This window comes from Galeopterus variegatus, unplaced genomic scaffold (assembly GCF_000696425.1).
Source record: "Galeopterus variegatus unplaced genomic scaffold, G_variegatus-3.0.2 Scaffold7112, whole genome shotgun sequence".
Taxonomy (NCBI): domain Eukaryota; kingdom Metazoa; phylum Chordata; class Mammalia; order Dermoptera; family Cynocephalidae; genus Galeopterus; species Galeopterus variegatus.
In genome coordinates, this window is record NW_007733223.1 from 42805 (window position 1) to 67353 (window position 24549).

Consider the following 24549-nt stretch of genomic DNA (forward strand, 5'->3'; position numbering starts at 1 on the left):
TTTTTTTTTTTTTTTTTTTTTTTTTTTTTTTGTCTTTTTTTCGTGACCGGCAACGGATCGCAACCCTCAGTGTTGCCCCCGTACCGGACCGGGACTGGCCACGGGATCGCAACCCTCGGTGTTGCTCCCGCCCCTCGCTCAGCCAGTGAGCGGCCGGTCTGTATGTGGGATCCGAACCCTCGGCAGGAGCGCCGCCGCGCTTCCCAAGCAGCGCACTGTAGCAGTGCGCCACCGGGCCGGCCCCCCAAATTTCAAAAGGGCCTAAAAGTTCATACAAGAGAAGTGAAATCCTGCCTGTGAAGTAAGTGCCAGAAACCTTAAGGAAAAACCCACCTGAGACCACCCAGCTCAGAACAGCAGAGCCTGGGGGCAAGGATACCCCATGGGCCATTGACAGGGACCAGATTCAAATCCTCCTAGCCCCTCTGAACATGTACTAAGTCTGAGAGACCACACAGAGCCACCATTCCTTCTTGGCATGACTGCTGGCCTTTATCTGGCTTTTGATGACAAGCTAAGAAATGCCATGGCTGGTGCCTTCCAAGAGTGGTCAGGCTCACTAGAGAAGGGCTGCCACAATCTCTTTCTCTCTCTCTCTCTCTCTCTCTCTCTCTCTCTCTCTCACACACACACACACACACACACACACACACACACACACTTTAGCAACAGGAATAGGAAATGCTCCTGTTCTGGCCTCCTTGGGCTTAGCTCTTCTGCTCCCCTTAGAGACTACAGGGTGTTTCTATTCTCCAATGCCATTCTGCCTTCGTAATGGTGTGCCAACAAGAAAATTAACTGGATATGTGTAAATATGCTGTAGATCAGAGGACGGGGACCTGTCTGAGGAATCACACCTAATTGCCCCTCTACAAGCAACAAAGAAAAGAAAAATACTTTAAAAGCTCCTAATTTGTATTCTTAACAGGATTTGAGAAAATATTATATTTATGACACAAACATAGGCAATAATGAAAACAGAGCAATCCGAGATGAGGAACACTTGAACCGAGATGAAAAACATGATCACCCAATTAAAAAATGGGACGGAGGCAATGAACAGAAGATGGTAAACCACAGAAAAATGAAATCAGTCTGTTATAAAATAAATTTGAGAACTTCTCCCACGTCTCATAAGGAAATGAAAAAGAGGATTCCTTTATATTAATAAAATAGACAATCAATCCACAGTAAACCTTATGCACCAAATAACATAGCATGAATAAATAAAAACTGCTAGAAATGTAAAAAATTTTAATAAAGTTACAGTGGAACATCATGGAAGATTTTAATATGCTTCTGTTAGTCTCTGACATATCACCTAGATTAAAAATAAATAAGGATTTCAGTAGCTTGAGTAATACAATAGAATAAATCCAAAGAAAGTAGGAGAAAGGTACTTTTAAAGATAAAGGTAGAAATGTCTAGAAAAAGAAAACTAAAAAATAATAGCAATTATCAACAAAGTTTTGAAAAATAACTAATAAAATAGACAAACCTGGCAGGACTGATCGAGGAACAAAGAAGCCACAAATATGTAATATTATGAATGAAAAAAGGGACATAGTAATAGATATAGACGAGATTATGGAATTAATAAAATATTTAGGAACAACTACAAAGCCAAGAAATCTGTAAGCTCAGATGAAAGGGAAACTTTTATAGATAAAAGTACAAATATCAAAAAATGAAAATATGGGGGCCGGCCCGGTGGCGCACTGGATAGTGCGCCGCTTGGGAAGCGTGGCAGCGCTCCCGTCCGAGGGTTCGGATCCCACGTACAGACCGGTTCCCGCTCACTGGCTGAGCGAGGCGCGGGAGCAACACCGAGGGTTGCGATCCCGTGGCCGGTCCCCGGTCCGGTACGGGGGCAACACTGAGGGTTGCAATCCGTTGCCGGACACGGAAAAAAGACAAAAGACAAAAAAATAAAAAATAAAAAAATAAAATGAAAATATGAATAAACCAATAACGATTACAAAACTGGAATTCCCCATATCTCTCAAAAGTTCCAGGCCTAGACTATTTTACAGGTAAACTTTAATAAAAATTCAAGAAACAGTTAATCCCTACAATAATCAAACTGTTTCAGAAAAGAGAAAAATAAAGATTCATCTCCCAACTCATTTTTTGTATGGGGCAAGTAGAAACATTGATATGAGAGTATAATGGTGGTTCCCAGAGGCCAGGAGAGAGTTCGGGGAATGGGGAGATGATGGTCAAAGCGTACAAAACCTCAATTAGACAGAAGGAATGTTTTTTTTCCTTTGAGGTGTATTGTACAGCATGGTGAATATTGTAAATAACAATGTACTATACATTTCAAAATCACTAAGTATATTTCAAATGTTCTCACCACAAAAAATGGTATTTGAGGTGATAAGTATGTTAATTAACTTGATATAATTATTCTACATTGTATGTATAAGTAATAACATCACTTTTTACCCCATACATATATGCAACTCTAATTTGTCAATTTATAATTTAAAAAGTTAAACATATAAAAATAAGCTTCCACTGCTAGTCTCACTTATGATCATAGATCTAAAAATCCCAAATACAGAATCAGACTGAATCTAGCTATGTATTAAAACAAAGATGACCAACTAGATTTGATTCCAGGAATGTGAGAATGTATCAATATTTAAAAGCTCATAATGTTATTTGTTACACAAACGATATGAAATTGCCAGTTTCATAGGTCAAAGCTGGACAAATATTGGCAATTTCATGTGGCTCAGCCTAATACCCTATAAATAGATTAGAAGAGAAAAACACCTTAGCCTGCTAATACACCCCAAAATATCGTGATAAAATTCAATACCCATTTATGGTTCTTAAAAATATCTCATAAAACTATGAATAGAACCTCCTTAATCTGATAAAAAGTTTCTACCAAACACCTACAACAAACCTTATGCTTCATGGCAAAAATAAACTTCCCAAGGATTTCCAGTAACGTCAAGAACAAGACCGATAGTCCCACCCTCCCCAATAGTATTCAGCATTGTGCTGAAAGCAAACGATTATATCAGAAAAGATCACAAAAGCTATAAAAATTAGAAAGAAATGTAGAAAATTGTCTCTTTTATCTAGAAAATACAAAGGAATCAACCGGTAAACTATCAGAACCAATAAAACAGTCCAGCCAAGCTTCTGGTGTTTCTACAACCAATTAAAACATAACCGGGTTGGGGGAGGGATCTCATTTCTGATAGAAACAAAAACTGTAAGATACCTAGGAATAAGTCCCCCAAAATGTGTATCATCTTTACTGAGAAAATTATAAAATTTTATTTTGAAGGTGATATAACTAAAATAAATGCAGGGAGATTTCATGCTCATGGATGAACAGGATATGAGCAGGCAATTCACAGAAAAGGCCAGTAGAATTGTTGATAAACATACAAAAAGGTGCTCAACCTCAGTGGTAATCAAGAAAGTACAAATTAGAATGAGATACCATTTTATACCCATCAAATTGGAAAAAATCATAATGCCTGAAAATACCAAGTGTTGGTGAGGCTGTAGAGCGATGAACTCTGTCATAGGTTGCTAGTGAGAGCAGTCTGTCGATACCTAACAAAGCTGAGGATGTGCCTTCCCTGCAGCCAGCTTCTCCATTCTAGATGTATGCCCTCGAGAAACTCAAGCACACCTGGGCAAGTGGGCATGCAGGAACTTGCATAGAAATGATGCCCACATTGTAATTGTGTGTAGAAAGCTATCCACTTTGCATATTCATTTTGACACTGGCCATCTTGCTGAGCCATCTTACTGGATGTAACAGATGTGCATAGATTCTCTTGGATTTCGCAAGAGACATTCCCATCACCTTTATATAATGATGAACTGGACCATCAGGCAATATCCTGCTAGGAAATAAATATACACAAAAGCCCAATTTCCAATAGAAATCAAAAGTATTTAAATATCCAGAATTAAGTACAGAATTTAACTGAGAGACGTAAACAACTTGATTAAATGAAACCAGACACCATATATATGGATAGAAATACTTAATGTCACACAGATTCATTTTTCCCAAATCAGTCTGTACATTTAATGTTAACTCAGTCAGAAATACACAAGTTATTTTTTCAGTTTTTGTTTTGTTTTTTAATTTGGGAAAATTCTTCTGGAGTTTATCTAGAAGAGTAAATATGGGAGAATTTTTTTCTAAGTTAAAAGAAGACAAGTGAAGGGCCGGCCCGGTGGCGCACTGCTACAGTGCGCCGCTTGGGAGTGCGGCGGCGCTCCCGCCGAGGGTTCGGATCCCACGTACAGACCGGTTCCCGCTCACTGGCTGAGCGAGGTGCGGGCGCAAAACCAAGGGTTGCGATCCCGTTGCCGGTCCCAGTCCGGTACGGGCGCGACACTGAGGGTTGCGATCCGTTGCTGGACACGAAAAAAGACAAAAAAAAAAAAAAAAGAAGAAGACAAGTGAAGACTTCCCTTACTAAATATTTAAGTGTATTATAAATTATAAATGTATTATATGTAAAACAGTGTGGGTCATGCACAGGAGTAGACAAATAGACAAATGCAACATTGAAAAAATGATAACTATGTGAGGTGATGGATATGTTTATTGCCTTTATTGTGGTAATCATTTCACAGTGTATACTTATATCAAAACATGACATTGTACAATGTAAATACATACAGTCTTATTTGCCAATTATACCTCAGTAAATCTGGAAAAAAAAATTTAGAAAAGAAAAAGAAAGTTGATAAAACCAAATTTATATAATTACATGTGAACTATATATATGATAAAATGGATTTAAAATTGGTGGAATTGGTGGGTGGAATATTTCCAGGTAGGGTTTGGTTAAATGGCTAATCAACCAGGGAGAAAAGGTAGAATCTTATATCATATGCCAAAATAAGTTCCAGGTGGATTTAAAGACAAAAGTACTAGAAGAAAATATTGGTTTATTTACCCATCATACTTTTGAGTGCGTCTTATGTGTCAGAGCACACATTCTGGAAACTGATACGTGAATAATTATATTGTGGATTGAGTTAAATTTATGATGGAAATCTCTGCAGCTAATAAACACTGTTGAGGAAAAAATATTAAATGACTTGAAAAATATACCATTACATTAAGACAAAGAGCAGGTGCCATATATTTCAATCTTGTTTTTATAAAAAAACATAAAGAAACAAATGCATGTAAAGAAAGAAATATATAGAACTAAGAAATGCATAATCACCAAAATGTTATGAGTGCTTGTTTTTTTCTTTGTGCTTTTCTGTTTTATAAATTTTCTGCAGTGAATATTTTATTGTAATGATACAAAAATGTTTTTGTTTTTAATGAGTTAGGATGAATTATGCTGTGAAATTAAGGAAAAAATCCTGTTCCCATTATACTTTTTATTAATTAACAATAACTTCTTAATACCATTATATATCCAGTGAGTGTTCAAGTTTCCAACTATCTCATAAATGTCATAATATTTTTTAAATTTAGTTTATTTGAATCCAGATCCAAATAAGTTTCACACATCGGATAAGTTGTCTCATGTGTTTTTAATCTATAGATTTCTCTCTTCATCTCTTTTCTTTTCCCCTTTGTAATTTATTTGTTGAAGAAATCAGGTCATCTATTCAGGGGAATTTTTCACATTCTGGATTTTGCTGCTTACCTTCCCAGGGTATCATCTTGTATGTTCCTCTCTCCTGGGTATTTCCTGTAAGTTAGGAATTGGGTCCAGTGGCTTGATCTGATCAGGTTTGTTTTTGTTTTTGTTTTTGTTTTTTTTGGCAAGATAACTTCATAGGGGGCGATGTGTCTTCCATTAAGAAACACATGATGTATGGTTGCCTTTCTTATTGGATGTTAGCAACCATTGATGACTAATGCCTTGATCTATTAATTTTAATATGTTTTTGGTTTTTTGGTTTTTTGGTTTTTTTTTTTTTTTTTTTTTTTTGGAACGGCAAGGGGGATCGCAACCCTCGGCACAGTGTGGTCTGCACCACGCTCAGCCAGTGAGCACCCTGGCCATCCCTATATAGGAATATATGTTTTAATGGGTAAAAATATTTTGATGACAATTTAAATGCAGCAGTGGGCTAAGCTCTTTAAACTGGTGTCATCTCCATGTCTGATGGAACCCTGTAATTCTCTCAGCCTATCAGTGATATAAAGCAATTACACATAGGATCTGGAAACAGACTTGAGGCTCCCAGGAGCCTAAACACATCTCTGTAATATACAGCACTGTTAGCTTGAAGGATGGCTTCTTTTAGAAAGCTTTGCTTCATAAATAGTAGAATGGAAATATTGTTCCAATTTGCTGGCAGCTGGTACCACATCATACACTATGTACAAATATTCATCACCCACCCATAGATCCCATCTTTGATATTTACCAAAGCTCCAGGGGGTCTTTCACTCAATCACAACTTCTGTTGCTATTTGTACAATTATCTAGAAAGGAGCAGCAACCTCAAAACCTAGGGAGCCAGTTCATTATTCTGATGATTGTTGTCTTTGCTGGTGCTCAGAAGTTCAGGGGACAGATGGGAGTCAGGGAAGCCAGATGCCTGCACGATTCCACCGTTGGCAAGCCCAGCAGGCCCTAACTGGAGCTCTCATTTTAGGAGGGAAGGGGCAGAGGCTGAGATTGAGGAAGGGAAATTCACTGTGACACACTGGTCATTTTAACTCCATCCTGCCTGGATCGCAGGGATCAAGGCTGGCAGAGTGGTCAAGACAGGCCACTGCAGCAGTGGGGTGAGATCAGGTGGGAGGATGGCTGTCTTATTTGCCGGAGGGACAAGACTGGGTGTTTAGCAACGTAGAGCTGTAAAATGCTTTCAGCCTGCCTGTCTGCCAAAACAGATGGCCTGGGAGTCAGGCAGCCCCAACCTGGCCTCCCCAGGCTGCTGAGAGTAAGCTGTTGCCATATGGGAGTTGCGGGAACAAGATCAGATCTCCACTGGATAAGTCAGAATAGCAACCAGTTGCCAACGAACTGGATATCCACACTGGAGATGGGCTGGGCACAGAACTGACACCAAGTGGAAAGTAGATAACTTGCTCAGTTACTAGCTTCACTCTGCCGTCCTCCTGGCATCTGATGACTCACTGACCCTCTAACAGTGGGGCTCCGGGAATGGGTGTTAGAAATAAGGCCGTGCTGACGACATTGGGTTGGGGGTCTCTCCTGTGTGCAGGTCTATGATGGCAACAACAATTCTGCCCGGTTGCTGGGGGCATTCAGCCGCTCTGAGATGATGGGGGTGACTTTGAACAGCACATCCAGCAGTCTGTGGCTTGATTTCATCACTGACGCTGAAAACACCAGCAAGGGCTTTGAACTGCAGTTTTCCAGTAAGTCTTTCTTGCATCTGAGTGGACGATGAAGTCAGGCCTTTCCATTTTATTCGTTTATTTGAGCTTCTAGTGGCCCACTGGATACAAAGAATATGCTCTTACAGACTGTTTTACGACCCAACGAGTATCCATCAGCTGATGACTGGAAAAACAAAAGTGGTATGTCCAAACAGTGGAAGATTATTTGTCCATAAAAAGGAATGAAGTGCTGATATATGTTTCAACGTGATGAACCTTGGAAACACTGCACTAAATGAAAGAAACTAGTCACAAAGGCCACAAATTATATGGTTCCATTTATATAAACTGACCAGAATAGCAAATACATAGAGACAGATAGTAAATAGATAGTTGCCTAGGGCTGAGGGAGTTGGGGGAAAATGTGTGTAGAGCTTCTGTTTGACCTGATGAAAGTGTCCTAAAACTGATTGTGGTCAGGGTTGCACAACTATGTGAATATACTAAAAGACATTGAAGAGTACACTTCAGATGGGTGACTATATGTGAATTATGTCTTAATAGAGCTGTTAGGGAAAAAAATACCCAATGAGTATACTCAAAATCTCCTTGCCTGGGCCCTAGGCTGTCTGGCAGAGAGATCTCTGTCTATTACGTACAGCAGGTGGGTTCGTGGAAGAGGATTAAATAGAGTCACCTTTGAATTCCATTTCTGTAATAAAAATTGGGAGTTTGGAACAATTTAATTAACCTTCCTTCTGTGTTGTAAAATGCAGATAATTATACCTACCTTAAGACTCCTGTGAATAACAAATGAGAGATAACACAAACACCATATAGCAAGAGCTCTGTACAAGTCTGTTTCCTTCTCCAGCCTTTTTCAACAGAGTATGTTTAAGCGGGACATAATCGAGCTTTTAAACATACATTTAATGTCACTTTTCCATATTACCCTCTTATCAGAGTGTCTCAGTGAGCAAATTGGAAAGAACAGCTCCCACTAGCAAAATGCTAGGAGGCCAAACAAAAAATAAAAAAGAAAGAAAGAAAATCCAGACCCTAGGCCTGAAAACTATTAAAAGCTGAAATCATTTACATATAGCAACAGGGGAATGAATGCTCCTTAATATACCCTCAACCAAGCATAGAAATGAGGAGGGAGTCCCGAGTGGTGAACCCCTCAGCACCTGCGGTGGCGGCCAGGACATCATCCTTGAGGACGTGGGCTTTGAGGAAGCGGAGAAGCATGGTCCCTGCCTGACCTTGCTCACTGTACCTCTTTTCTCTTCCCCAGGTTTTGAACTCATCAAATGTGAGGACCCAGGAACCCCCCAGTTTGGCTACAAGATTCATGATGGAGGTCATTTTGCAGGAAGTTCTGTGTCCTTCAGCTGTGACCCTGGCTACAGTCTGCGGGGCAGTGAGGAGCTGCTGTGTCTGAGTGGAGAGCGCAGGACCTGGGACCGGCCTCTCCCCACCTGTGTCGGTAGGAGGCCTCCTGCTCTTCAGGGGACCCGGGTTTCCCCTGACCTTGGGCTCTAGCTCTGGTCTCATTCATGTTGGACCCCATGCTCCAGGGCCTGGGGGCGTCTGTCTGGACTGAACACTCTCGTTAACAGGCACCATGGCTCACGTGCCCCCTTCTCCGTTTCCTCACTTTCACACCTCATTACACCGTGCAGGAGCGCAGTCAGGCGGGTGGCTTACATTGTCACACATTTAGCAAGTGGGATCAGAGCCAAGTCATGCCCTCAAAATTGTAACCCTGGTGATGGAGAAGAGGTGGGAGAGTCCATTAGAAAGGGAGAGGTGGGGCTTTTACCTGGGTTCCAGGGTTTCCTGGAACACCAACACTCAAACAAGTCACTAACTCACTCTGGGTCTCAGTTTCCCTATAGGTAAAACAGGATGCATGCTCCCTTTTCTAGGGGAATGTCAAAAGAAAGAGTAAGATAATGAACCAGCATCAATCTCACTCTTAAGAAGGAATATAGTAATGAACTTACATCTTCTTAAGCCTGTGGTTCTTCTGGAATGTCAGCAGAGGCTCTCTGGAGGCTCTATGCATGCTCCCTTGCAATAATTTTCCTGGGAAGCAATAGGCTTCTTCATCATTTTACCATCCACCCACCTATTCACTCAGTGAACATTTATTAAGCATTTTTAATATGTCAAACATTATCCCAGGCACATGATGTGCAGATATGAGTAAGACAAGGTCCCTGATGCCAAGGAACTTCTAGTCCTGTGGAAGAGATAGATATGATTTTAATAACATGTTATACATGCCATGACAAAAATCTGTTCACTTTACAATAGACACCCAAAGGAGGACAATGTTGACTCTATCTGGGAGGTGGAGGGGTGTCACAAAATGTTTCTAAGGGAGGATGTTTGTCAGGTTGTCAGTTCAAGTAGAGGCATGAATAGGCTGAGTTGCCTGGGTTTGTGGAGTTCATCAGGCTTGGCTGGACCGGGGGGTTCAGGGAGGTAACCGGAGAGGCCCCAGGGAGCCCTTCTGGCGGGCTCAATGGGATCTACTGAAGAGTTTGGACTTCATTCCAGGAAGGAGGCTTTAAAGCAAGCAGTGGCATGTTTGCATTTTATAAAGGCCTCTCTGGTGGCACTGCTGGCCTAGAGAAGATGAGGCCTGAGCCAAGGTTCTAGCAATGGGAGCAGAGTAGGGTCAAGTGTGGAAAATGTCACAGAAGTTCAGGGACTGGGTCTTAGAGGAAGATTAGGAGTTGAGGAGGAAGAAGAAGAAGGCCAGGAGGAGCCACCAGCTTGTGACTTCAGTGGCTGCTCTGATGGGGAATATAGGTCTCTTCACCGTCCCCTTTGCCTCCAGTTTCACCCCTTCTGTACCCTTCAGACTCTACCACAGTGACATTTCCAACATGCAAAGTTCACTAATGTGTGAAGTGGCCCATTCGCTCATATGTATAAACACTGCAGTTCTTCCCTATAACAGAGTAGCTGTACAGCAGCCCAGCCTGGTGTGAAGTGGCCTTCAATGTACAATGCCTGCCCAGCTTTCTAGCCCTGTCTCCCACCACTCCCCACCTCATATCCTGTCCCCCAGCCCGCCATGCTGCTTCTCACCCCCAGGAATTTTGCACCCACACTCTTCTCCTAGTCTGCAATGCCCTCCTCCTCCTGTCCTCCCCATCTCACCCTTCCCACCCAGCCAACCTGATCAACTCTTGCTACTCCTTCAAGGTTATTTGAACGCAGGGCCCTTCCTGACTCTCCCAGCCCAGGTGCCTTCTTCCTGTGTGCTGCCACGTGCCATGAATGTGCCTCTGTACAGGCACATAGCACACTCTGCGCTGTCTCCTCCAGTGACCGTAAACCCTCCCACATGAAGTACAGTGTCGTGTTGGCCTCTGTCCTCCTGGCAGCTAACACAGACTGCGTTGCTGTCAATGCACTGGTTCAATAGCTGCATGTTCCTCCCTACGAGGCTTGCAGGAGTTTGGTCACAGCACAAGGACGTTTTTTTCCAGCAGGTTGATTGTGATATAATTCACATACTATGCAATTCACCAATTAAAAGGTACAATACAGTCTCAACTGCATCTGGGCCATCGAAGCAGATGCCAGCTGCACTGTTGGGTAAGTGTCAGGGCCCAGTTGTTCAGGGCCACCATCACAGGGTTGTGCAGCCATCATCACAATATACTTTTTGAACATTTTGTCCCCCCAGAAAGAAGCTTCGTACCTAGTAGTGGTCATTATTCATTGCCCCCTGCCCCTAGGCCCTGACAACCACTAATCTTTTTGTTTCTATAGATTTGCCTGTTCCAGATATATCATATAACTGTAATCACACAATGTGTGGCCTTTTATGTTTGATTTCTCTGACTTAGCTAATGTTTTCAAAGTTTATCTATGTTGGGGCCGGCCCGGTGGTGCACTGGAGAGTGCGCCGCTTGGGAGGCGCTCCCGCCAAGGGTTCGGATCCCATGTGGAGACCGGTTCCCACTCACTGGCTGAGCGCGGTGCGGGCACAACATCAAGGGTTGCGATCCCATTGCCGGTCCCCGGTACGGGCACGACACCGAGGGTTGCGATCCCATTACCGGTCAGTAAAAAAAGACAAAAAGGAAAAAAAAAAAGTTTATCTATGTTGGAGCATGTATCAGAACTTTATTCCTTTCTATGGCTGAATAATATTCCATTGAAGGGATATACTATAATTCATTTATTCGTTCATCAGTTGATAGACATTTGGGTTGTTTCCAGTTTGGGGCTACTATGAATAATGCTGTTATGAAGATTTGTGTGCAAGTTTTTGTGTGAACATGTTTTCATTTCTCTTGGCCATATACCTAAGAGAAGAATTGGTAGGTCATATGGTCACTATGTTTGACATTTTGAGGAACTACTAAATTGTTTTCCAAAGCTTATATCTCCACCAGAAATGTACAAGGGTTCCTGTTTCTCCACATCCGCATCTACACTTGTTACTGTCTGTCTTTTGATTGTAGCCATCCTAGTGGTGTGAAGTGCTGTCTCATTGTGGTTTTGATTCGCATTTCCCTAATGATTAACCATGTTAAACATCTTTTTATACGTGTATTGGCCATTTGTATATCTTCTTAGGAGAAATGTCTATTCAGATGCTTCACCCATTCTTTAACTGAGTTATTTGCCTTTTTATTGTTTAGTTGTAGGAGTTCTTTACAGGTTCTGGATACAAATCTCATCCAGGGACCTTTATACATGCTGTGCTCAATCACCTGGAATGAAGGAGAGGGACCCAGGGGCACACAGGCAACAGGAACACAGCTGGCAGATCAGGCCACCCCATGAAGCTCACTCTCTTGGGATTTCTTTCAGCTGAGTGTGGAGGGACAGTGAAAGGAGAGGCGACGGGACAGGTGCTGTCACCTGGGTATCCAGCTCCCTATGAACACAATCTCAACTGCATCTGGACCATCGAAGCAGATGCTGGCTGCACCATTGGGTAAGTGTCAGGGCCTAGTTGTTCAGGGCTGCCATGACCAACATTCTCACCAGGCCACCCAGCTGATGCCTGCCCCTCCCCCCACCTGGAGGCCCTTGTGATCAGCAGTGGTTTCCATGACCCCAGGCTGGGGCTGGGTCCTGTGGAAAACCTGGAAAAGCCATTCTCAGCCTCAGAGGGCTGCATTCCATGTCCAGGCAACTGACTGGTCTAGCCAGCACAGTTACAGCAGAGCAGTTGAAGGCATAGGCTTGAAGCCGTACAGATCCCAGTTTGAATCCCGGTTCTTTCACATATGGTTTGCAGGACTTTGGGCATATCCCTTCACCTCTCTGAGTCTCACTGTCTCCTGCTGTAGAGTGTGGTTCTCCAGATAAAGCACTGGAATGAGATATTGCATGTAATGTGCTGAGCGTAGTACTTGGAACATAGTAAATGTTTAGTTGCTGTAGTTATTTCTCTGACAGTAAATAGGGGTCAGCTTAGAACTGCAACATCCCAGACAGACTGCTTCCCTTTCTCAGTCTGTTTCCTCATCTATAAAATGAGGATGGAAACGCTTGTGTTTTAGGTTTGTGGAGGGAATAAACAACAAAAGCCCATCAGTGTCTGTACTTGGTTACATACACCCTCAAAATATAACTTCTTTCCCATATAAGTGACTGACAACAGGAATTCCTTATTGGAGTTCCGAGGAGTCAGAGAAGAAAGGAGCATTATCATTTATCAAGCTCAGGGCCTGTCTTATTAACTTTTTACAATAGCCCTATTGATAATGATGATGGTAATAATAAGCCCTAATAATAAATAGAGATTCTTATTATTCCCATTTTACAGAACTGAGATTCCAAGAGAATGCATAGCATGTCTCAGTTTGCATGGGGAATCAGAAAGCTGGGATATAAATGCAGGTCTTTCTGACTCTACACTGTGTTACACAGATGGAGAAGCTGGGCCTTGAGCTGTGGCTCGGATGAGTTATGAGGAAAGAGCAGGTTGGGGTAGGAGTATGCGTGGTAGTGTCAAAAGAGGATCGATCAAGGGAATTTGGGAGGAAAGAATCTGGCCAGAGTAGGGCATACATGTGGGTACAGAATGAAAGACAGAAAGAGTTAGAGTGTGGCCTGGTTATGGAGGATCTTAAATGCCAATAAATAAGGGGGAGCCAGGGTAGCTTCTTGAGCAGGTTGGTTCACCAGGGTTATTTGCAGTGCAGAGAGCTCATGGGAAGGCAACCATCGGGAGTCCGTTGCAATGATCCAGGAATGAAGTGTTGATGATTTACAATAGTGGGAGTCAAGAAAAGGGGCAGAAGTATAGCTAGGAGAAGATCCCCACCCTTGAGAGTTTTCAGTTAAGGGGAACCGGCTGAATGGGTGTGTTGCTGCAAGGGATATAAATATTCACAGGTTCACTGATGTACATATGTCTTTAGACTCGGTTCAATTAAAATTAATGTATTAAGTGTTTGCTATGTGCAGGTTTTCGAGCTAAATCCTATGCAAAATGAGGTCATCAGCGCTCTTGGGGACTTTGCACTATTAGGGGAACAAGTTAAGATACTTTGATCCTGCAAACCACTCTGGGGTAGACTTCTGGAAGCATACTTGATCAATCTGCCCTCTGGTTAGAAACCTTCCTTAGCACCCTGTGCTCACAGAATAAGAGCTAAACATTTTATCTTGGCTTTCAAGGCCACCATGACCTCAACCTACTGTCCCAACTTTATTTTCCACCATTTCTTTTCAAAGTCATTCTGGCACAGCTAAATTACTGGTGACCCCTGAGCATATGCTCATGGACTAGCTCTGTGACTTTGTTTCCATTCTGCCCTCCACCTAGAATGTCCTCCCCCCTCCAAAGACTTGTATCTAAAATTCCCATCCCTCAAAGTCAAGTGCAGATGTCATCTCACCCAGGAAGTCTTCCCTCATCCACTTTTTGGAGGACTCCTAGGAGTCATTTCTCCCTCTTCTGAACTCCCATTGCCTGTTGCCTATTTCCCTTCTGACGCTGACCACACTTTTCTCCTTTATTTATGCTCGTGCCTTACCTCCCCTTCTAGAGCTGTGGTCTCTGCCTTATTTATCTTTGCAAATCTCCTGGCTGTCAGCACAGTGCCCCCAGCTGAATTGTTTGATGAAGGAAGAAAGGAAGGAAGGAAGGACCGACCCAGGTATTAAAGTAGTTAGTTCTATGACTAGTGGGTCTATGGGAGTCTCTCAATAAATATTGACTAAACAATGAGTGAATCAAGAGCACAGTGATGATTTCACTTTCGTGTACATGTATGCAAATCAGGAGAAGGTTTTCTCACTTTCCTAACTTGGAACATCATTCATTCATTCCCTCACGTACAATGATCTGTTTGGTTACTACATGGCAGTGCCTGAGCAAGGTGCTGGCATAAATGAATGAGGCCCAGTCACTGTTCATAAACAAGAGGCACGCATGTATGCACAGAACAAGGTGGTGGCTTAAGGAGGGAGGGGAATGAAAAGGTAGGACAGGAGGAAATCAGAAGAGCTATCCTGGAAAAGGTGACACTAGAGCCAAGTCCTGCAGGATGGAGAGGAGTTTGCCAGGATAGCCAAGGAGGAAGGTTGGCGGGAGAGGAATGGCCTCCTCAGCAGGAAAGTGGAGCAGGGGGTCAGCCTCAAGGAGCTGGAAATGGTTCCTCTGGCTGGATGATCACCTGCAATTTGGCAGGTGATGGCAGCCATGGGAGATGAGGCTGGTGGAGCAGGCTGTGGCCAGAGCACAGAGGGCCCTGGGGGCTGTGATGCTGTGTTTGGGCATCTCCTGGCCACTTTGTGGAGAATGGGTTGGAGGGGATAGACTGGCTCTGGAAGCCCCGTGAAGAGGCTGTCTCCTACATGGCTGGGGATGAGGAGGCCTGAACCCAGGCAGTAGCAGTGGTGATGGAGAAGAAGGGACAAGTTCAGGGACATTTACGTGGTTCCACCAAGTGATCTCACGCTCCTCAGTAAATATGGATATTGAAGTTTCTCCTCTTTCCTCGCTTTTTAACTGTGTGACATACAATATGTAAAATATGCAGAAAAGTTGGGAGAACAGTACACCAAGCACGTGCATAGCTTCCATCTAGACTCAGCTGATGGTAATATTTTGCCATATAGACTTTCTCTTTTTTCTTCTTTCAATCCTTTTTTCTCCTTTTTGCTGAATCACTCAAAAGTGCATGGTAAACATGATGCTTCATTCCTCAATACTTTGGCATGCATCTTCTAAAGAGAAGGACATGCTCCTCCACGACAGCAACATCAGCACACCTCAGAGGCGCAGGACTAATTCTCTGGGAATAAGGGTTCAGGACCAGGGCTGGAGGAGAGCAGAGCAGATCTGGAGCAGCTGACATCAGGAGAGTGTAGGAAACAGACGAAGGGATTTCTGGGCAGAAGTGAGGATGTTTTCACTCAGGAGAATGACNACATCAGGAGAGTGTAGGAAACAGACGAAGGGATTTCTGGGCAGAAGTGAGGATGTTTTCACTCAGGAGAATGACCGGCGTGGAGGTGGAGGGGAGACGGGAGGCTCCTTTCCAAGCCCTCTGGAAGACAGGATCAAAACAAATGCAGGAAACATCCTCTCCGGAGAAACACAGCAAGAAATACGAAGTCACGCATGGGGACATGCTAAGTGTCTGTGTGAGCATGCTCCTCCACGACAGCAACATCAGCACACCTCAGAGGCGCAGGACTAATTCTCTGGGAATAAGGGTTCAGGACCAGGGCTGGAGGAGAGCAGAGCAGATCTGGAGCAGCTGACATCAGGAGAGTGTAGGAAACAGACGAAGGGATTTCTGGGCAGAAGTGAGGATGTTTTCACTCAGGAGAATGACAGGCGTGGAGGTGGAGGGAAGATGGGAGGCTCCTTTCCAAGCCCTCTGGAAGACAGGATCAAAACAAATGCAGGAAACATCCTCTCCAGAGAAACACAGCAAGAAATACGAAGTCACGCATGGGGACACGCTAAGTGTCTGTGTGCAGAGCCCAAGGTGAGAAATAGCAGGAAGAATGTGAAGATAACATCAACCCTCAATCTGGAAGGTTCCTGGGAGCCACAGCCACCTCAAAGGAGCCAATGCTAAGGGAGCAGGGGAGGTCTTGCCTGCTGCATTACAGCTGCTAAAAGATGCAGGTGGAGTGACAAGGCAACTTTCCTGTCCTCGTTCTGCTCCCCACCCTGGCCAGCCAGAGCAAGTCTCAGGCATGTGCTCCCTGGCGTGCTGGCAAGCTCCCCCACCTCCCTCTCCTTCATGCCATTCCTCTCCTCTCTTCCCTCCCTTCCTCTTTCCTTCCTCCTCTCCCTCTTTCCCTCTCCCCCCTTCTCTCCCTCTGTCTCTCCCTCTCCTTTCCTCCCTCTCTCTCTGGCTCTCTTTCTCACCCTCACATGCACAAAACACACACACCCCTCACTTGAATAACCAGTAACAAAGTTAAGGGAATTCATAATTAGACAAACATGAAAAGCCCCTTTGGGGTTTGAGTCCTTATTTAGTTTTTTTTTTTTTTTACTGAGAATATATAGAATTTTTCTATAAAATATATATTCACTTTTAAAAATTCAAAATGCAAACAATAAAAAATAGCTACTAATTTTTAAAAATTGAAAATGCAAACAATAAAAAATAGCTACTAATTTTTAAAAATTGAAAATGCAAACAATAAAGAAATGTATAAAGTAGAAATCAAAAGTCCCCATAATCTCACGCTGTAGTCTTACTCCTTCCTGTACCGCCCGTAATAACAAAATAGCTACTAATTTTTAAAAATTGAAAATGCAAACAATAAAGAAATGTATAAAGTAGAAACCAAAAGTCCCCATAATCTCACGCTGTAGTCTTACTCCTTCCCGTACCGCCCGTAATAACGTAAACATTGACATCCGTTTGTTCTACTTATTGTTTTAGATATTTTGTATGCCAATATGTACATAAAGCAAATGCAATAAATATGGTTTCTTAAACAACATCGTCTCTATGCATGGCTCAGTAGCTTGCTTTTTGTTTTACCACTTAATCATGTATGATCACCTTATTATGTCAATATGTATAGACCTGCCTCGTCCTGTCTGACAGCGACAGAGAATTCTGGTCTATGCTCAGCCATAATTTATTTAACTACTCCCCTATTGATAAAGTGAATATTTTCAGTTTTTCACTCCAATGAACCTTCTTACACAGGAATCTTCAAACGGTTGTCCAATTATTTCCTTAGGATATATTCTCAGAAGGCAAATTTTGATACATGACCTCAAATTTCCCTCTAGATATAGCAGCAATTTACCCACCCACGAAAAGTCAATGGAAAGGCCTGCCTCTCCACATGGCATCACAAAATTTTGTCAGTCTTAGTTTTTACCAGTTTTATGGACAAAAGGATATTTAATTGTCTTTGCTGCTTTCAGTTCTTTGTATATTTTTCTTTTGGGGAGTTTGTCTTTTTCATAAAGAGTGTTCAACTGGGTTTGTTTCTAAAGAGTTTGCAATTTCAATTCAGGTTTCTTTTTAACCCAAGAATATTTAAGAATTTTTATAAGTTACTAAGTGATATATACTTTGTGTGATCATTTTTATGATTTTTATTTATACTGTATTGTGCCTTTTTTACTTTTTGAATTTTTAGTTTTTACTTACGTTTCATGGATATTTAAGAATACAAAAACAACATAGGATTCTATATTTCTTTTACAACAAATGTATTATGCTTTCTTTCAAACAAAATTATTATGTCTCTTTATTGCTTTTTTTATTTTTAACTCTTCCTGTTTTAGCTGATCCAATTTAATTGGCTTTGTTTTTTGTTTTTCTTCCAGTGACTTGCAAGTTCTAAATCCTGTTTTTATTCTGGCAATGATCTTATATTTTTATTAATTCAGTTTTCAACAGTAATTACTCTCTCTTTATTTTGGAAATCTTGTTTTTGTTTTTGTTTTTGTTTTAATTTCAAAGAGACTGCATTTTCTATTCCAGACTGCTCTTGACAGCCTACTTTTGTTTTAAATCAATATATGATCATCTGCATCTCTTGGAGAATACTATTTATGTTTTGTTTTACAATGTCATCTGATTTCTCTGCATCGACTGTGTTTTGCAGTTGGGCCATTTGGTTTGATTATTCTGCCAGATTCTTTATGTCCTACAAGTTTTATTGTTTGTTCAGTATCAAGTCATAGCTAAGAGCTGGACTCCAGTACCAGACAGCATGGTATTAGCCATGTTTCTTGGGAAGCTCTTTAAGCCCTCTGTACCTCAGTTCTCTTAACTATAAAATGGTGATTAAAGGTAGTACCTACCATATAAGGCAGCGATATGAGGGTTGAGTTAACGATATGAGGATAGAGATAAAACACCTAGAACAATGGCTGGCACATCATTCCCAAATGATGAAAACTTCCACCAGGATCTGGGTAGATAGTTTTTCATCTTACCCAAGCAGGACATCCACTAAGCACAGCAGGCTGTAGATTGCCCTTTTTTTTTTTTTCTTTTTCCTTTTTGTCTTTTTTCGTGACCAGCAACGGATCGCAACCCTCAGTGTCGCGCCTGTACCGGACCGGGACCGGCAACGGGATCGCAACCCCCGGTGTTGCGCCTGCACCTCACTCAGCCTGTGAGCGGCCGGTCTGTATGTGGGATCCGAACCCTCGGCGGGAGCGCCACCGCACTCCCAAGCGGCTCACTGTAGCAGTGCACCACCGGGCCGGCCCTAGATTGCCCTTTAAGAGTCACAGGTGGTGTGTGCTGTGCTGTGGGTGGGAGCAGGTGTGCCAGGTGGGAGCAGATGTGGGAGAGCCAACAGGCTAGCCCTCGAGACTGTTTCTAGGGGCACAGACAGGAAAAAGCTTTTAAATGCCTCTCCCTACCCTGCTCCAACCCCAAACAAGCATTGGGGGTGACCAGAGAGATCTGTAGCCAGATTCACCCCAGCAAGCAGGGCAAAGACAGTACCTTTGCAGCAGTGCCCAAGAGGAACAGTGGGTGGCTGCAGGAATCTGTGGCTGGGCTTACCCCTGAGTGTGGTCCAAGCTGGAATGTGGGCCTTTCTGGGTATGCCTGACAACAGCGGGCTACCAGGCAGGTCCTTCCTTTGAACCCAGGGTTGTTGGCAGCATTTGGCACATGTTTCTTCCTGAGTGCCAAGAATGGGATGGGCAGGCTGATGGACCCCATCCAGGCCTGGCAGCTCACAGCAGGAAAGCAGACCAGTGAGCTGTCCCTCTGTGTCACTCTTACCTGTGTTGCCAGTACACAGAGCATAGAAGTTTCATCCCATGTAGGTGGGACCTCTTCTCAGTTTCCATTGTTGGGTCTGAGCTTTCCTTTCTATAATCTGAGCTCAGACAAAAAGTGCAGAAGAAAGACAAAGTCTTTTGCTCTTGGTCCTGCCCTTCTACTTAACGTTTATCAAATATCTATAGGATACCAGGTTCTGGACCGGTTATTATTGTCCCCATTTTATAGATGTGATCATTGAGGCCCAGAAAGGATAAATGATCTGCCTGAGGTCCCACAGTTACCCAGTAATGTGAATTTTGAACCCATTCTGTCTAGCTTTCCAGCCTTTGTGCTTTCCAGTCTGCCATTCTGGTCCTTGGCTAGTTCCATTTAACAAAATATGCATTGAATACTTTCACTGTGCCAGAGGCTGTGAAGCTGTACAGTGGGAAACACAAAGATCAGACTAAGGCTGGGCCTTGTCTTCCAGGGGCTCACATCTAGTGGGGAAATGCTCAAACAAACAGATACCTCCAAGACAAGGTAGATGCTGTATGCCAACCAATGGAGTTCAGTGAGGACGGGAGGAAGGGAAGTTCTGCCTGGAGGTGGAGATAAGGTTGCTTGGGTAAAGAGGGACGTCTGCAGGACCCTGAAGGCCAAGATGAGAACTCAATGGAGCTCTCAGTATAAAGAGGAGCCGCTGGAACATTTTGAAAACAACAACGACATTCAGTTCAATTAAAAAACTTGGAGCACTTACTCAGTGCCAGGCACTCTGCCAGGCATTGAGGGTATAAATATGAATAAGAAGCAGTCTCTTCCCTTGAAGTTCTCAGTATTATAGATAGAAATTATATCAGTTAGGAATGGAAATAGAAAAACTGACTAAAGCTGGCTTCAACAGATGGGAGTTCATTTTTCTTCTGGAACAAGAATCTGAAGGTCCCATCCAGAGCTAGACAGACTCGGTTCAAAACCCACATCACTGGGTAACTGTGAGACCTCATGCAGGTCACATATCCTTTCTGGGCCTCGATGATCACATCTATAAAATGGGAATAATAATGACTGGTCCAGAATGTGGTTTGCTATAGATACCTGATAAATGTTAGGTAGAAGGGCAGGACCAAAAGACTTTGCCTCCCTTTCTTCTCAAGTTTTTGTCTGAGCTGATCCACAGCTGCTGAGGATGCTATAACCTTTCTTCCTGCTCTGCCATCCTGAGACTTTCATCCTCATGGTTACTAGTCAGCTGCTGCAGCTCCAGGCATTATCTCTGAGTTACAGTCTAAACGAAGAGGGAAGAGGAAAGGGCACAGAGCTCTCTCCTAGTGAGGGCTTGCAGATTTATTTGGGAAGAACCACCATCCTTAGGAGACGTCTTCTTACATCTCATTAGTCGGACCTTGCCACACTGGGCTGAGGGAAAGTGGGAAATCAATTTTGCTTTGCTTCTGCATTCTCTATCGTAGTGATAGATGAGAGGTGTGGAAATAGAGTACAGGTCAGCCAACCTACAGTGTCTGCTGTAGATTCTAATATAATGTGATAAATGCTATAGTAGAAGTATGCACAAAACACAATAGAAAAGCATCTGCAAGGACAGTTCATAATTCTAGGTGGCTGTTGAGGGTGGGGTGCTACAGAGAGGAAGTGCTATTCTAGCTGCATTTTCAAGAACAATAGGAGTTCACCATGCAGGGTGGAGGTGAGGACCTCCCAGGCATGTGAAAGACAGGAAAGCTGCTTCTGGAAGAGCTCATTGTTTGGGGTGACACGTGACTTCAGGAAGATCCATGCCAGCAATGCGGAGGATAAGTTGGCTGAGAAACCAAGGAGGAACCAAGCCTAACTGTTTGGGGGATCCTGGTTACAATCAGAAGGACTGAGTTCTGTTTCTTAAATACAAATTCAGTTGGGGTTGAGAGCTATAGACGGCCGGCTGCATGGAGGGGAAAGGAGCCAGGGAGAAGAGACTGTCCTTTGCAGGCATGCTTGCCCTACAGGGATCTGAGACCTGTGGAACGTGGAGAACTTCTTGCTCCTGGACACTCTGATTTCTGCTTCTAAAGCCCATAAAGGTCCTATTTGTCTAACGGTCCGTATTTGTTCATACATAACTGTAAGGATACTTCGTAATGATTAATGCAGAGGGCAAACTGAAAACTCTAGTCTTGTATGTTGGTGACCCCACAGCAGGATTACCAAGAAGGGGGCCACAGCTTTGATTAACCAGGACCCCTGCCCAGTGGAGCTTGTCTTCCTGGGAGGATGCAGGACTAGACAACATCTGGCTGTGCCTGAAGCCCTGCTGTGGTTTCAAATCAATCACAGGGCAGCAACTCCCCACTGAGGTCAGTGTTGCCTCCCTCTAACCCACAAGTGGGCAGCTGGCCCAGAGAAGGCAGAAGGCACCGAAAGTGAAGCTTGTGTTCACAGCTGTCACCAGGAATCGTGGCCGCAGGTTCACCCACTTCCGGAAGGTTCATTTTTGAGCACTGACAATGAGTTAACCTTAAACAGAGAAGGTCTGTGTACTCGCACTGTGAAAGCTGACTTCCTGAAGGAGTTGAATGGATAAGCACACACACAGTAGGGTATTCCTTTGTCAGATTTAAGGTTTCAACACACCGGGGAATAGCCAAAAGGAGCTCAGAAGTTTTTTGAAGGAGAGGATGTGGATAGCCTGTTAGGTATAAATGTAGCTTTAAGAGTGGTGATGCTCTCTGGCAATTTAGTTTTTCACAGACCACCTCTTAAAAAAGAAACACAAACTACTTCAAATCATCCAAGTATATCAATCCAGCCGTGCTACACCAAGTAGTTGAATTGGTCCAAATGCATCGACTCGACTGCCAGTTTATAATCCCAGGAATGAATTCTGACATCTCTTGGGAGGAAAATAAACAGTTCAGCCAAAGAAATGCACCTACCTTGTTGGTTAACCACACTGGACCAGGATGGTCCCTTTCAAAAGATGAGTAAACACATAAGCAAAAAATAAATTAAGTAATAAAATTGTGTGATGCCACTTAAAACATACCATTCGTAAATGAGAGAATCATTTCCCTAAAGAAAGAAAAACATTTTTTTCTGAAAAGGTTTTAAGTAACGGACAGAAGAAAGCTGAAGTGAATATATACATCATATTCTCACTTAAACATAAGAAATATGGATAAGTAGAAGATGAATGATGAAATGGGGGAGGGGAGCTCCTGAGATAGAAAGACAGAGATGGAGATACTAAGGAATGCAAACAAAATAACTATGTAATTAAAATCCACAGTAGCAGCATGTGCCCTGTAAGAAATAAAAGCACTGAAATAGGAAAGAAGCTAGAGAATCTCTCTAAAACTTCAGAGAAAAAGTATGATGGTGAGAAGTAATGAAAGAAAAGTAGCCAGACATGGAAGACAGAGTGACAATCCAGGTGGCATAAATGAAGAAGAATAGTGAGCAAACAGAGCAGAAAGAAGAACAAAATACAAAATGTTAGCAAACTCCTCTGAGCAGGGGGTAGGGATGGAGTGACCAGTGCTGAAGTGTTCTCAGTGAACTGAAGGATTCATTGAGTTCCAGGCAACATGAGTTAGATACAACTTGATGAAAAGTGAAATCATTCCAAGGATAGTAAAAAATCTCTACAAGCATTTGGCAAAACACACTCCCACAAGTAAGCACACAATCAGCCCTTGTCATATAATAAAACAGTCATTTACAAAAGAACTCCAAGGATAGTAAAAAATCTCTACAAGCATTTGGCAAAACACACTCCCACAAGTAAGCACATAATCAGCCCTTGTCATATAATAAAACAGTCATTTACAAAAGAAGAACGACCACAACTAATCCAACCTTCTTAAGATTTCTTTTCCATAATACCAAAAGTCCAAAGTCGGTGGTATTATTAGTCCCAAGAATTGTTGCTTCAGCCAGGATATATAATTCACTTACAAAAGTAACAGATTGTTTTAGATATGCACAAAAGCCACAGAAAATTGGCACTCATAGGCTTCTTGAGGAACTTGGGAAAACATACTAGGCTGAATGATGGCCCCCAAAGATATCAGGTCCTAATGCCTGGAACCTGTAAATGTTACCTCAACTGGGTAAAGGGTATTTGCAGATGTGATTATACTGAGGATATTGAGATGAGGAGATAATCCTGGATTATTTGGGTGGGCCCTAAAAGCAATCACATGTATCCTTTTTTTTTTTTTTTTTTTCTTATAAAGATGACCAGTAAGAGGATCTTAACCCTTGACTTGGTGTTGTCAGCACCACGCTCTCCCAAGTGAGCTAACCGGCCATCCCTATATAGGGATCCGAACCCATGGCCTTGGTGTTATCAGCACCACACTCTCCCAAGTGAGCCACGGGCCGGCCCCACATGAATCCTTATAAGGAGAAGGCAGAGAGAAATTTTATACACACAGAGAAGGTGATTTGAAGACAGAAGTAGACACTGGAGAGATGCAGCCATAAGACAAGGAACACCAGTAGAATCAGAAGTTGGAAGAGGCAAGGACTAGAGTCTCCTCTACAGCCTCCGGAGGGAGCACAGCCCTGCTGACACCTTGATTTTGGAATGGTGACACTTATTTCAGATTTTTGGCCTCACAAGTATGAAAGAATAAATTTCTGTTGATTTAAGCCATCAAGTTTGTCATAATGTGTTACAAAAGCCATAGCAAACTAATACAGACATAGAATTGTTAGCCTACTGAGATGTTTAGAAAAACTATACTAAAAGCTGATGACCATGAAAGATTGTGTTTGACATGGGTCTGTAGTCCCCGATTATATTGTCAGTGGTTTGATAGTTGGGGAATGGTGTAATAAAGTTAAGTCTTTTTTAGATTTACTGTTCTACATAAGGGGGAATGAAATAGTATCTTATTTTTCTTAAAATTGATGATTAGATAAAATGCAAGTTTAGAAGTATTTTTGAAAATGCTTAAAGATAACCACTAGTAGAATTAAAAACAAAGGGGCCAGCCCGGTGGCGCACTGGATAAGTGC

At 42.8% G+C, this 24549-nt stretch overlaps 1 protein-coding gene across 1 annotated transcript in view; it reads left to right on the plus strand.

Moving 5' to 3' along the window:
• Window positions 1-24549, plus strand: part of LOC103607093 (CUB and sushi domain-containing protein 2) — a gene marked incomplete at its 5' end in the record, with an annotated part of 107636 nt that overhangs the window by 37655 nt on the left and 45432 nt on the right. Inside the window, 3 exons of the mRNA XM_008591645.1 lie at window positions 7198-7354; window positions 8610-8801; window positions 12158-12284. Of these exons, the coding sequence (XP_008589867.1) occupies window positions 7198-7354; window positions 8610-8801; window positions 12158-12284 (476 nt within the window). The remainder of the gene's footprint in view (window positions 1-7197; window positions 7355-8609; window positions 8802-12157; window positions 12285-24549) is intronic.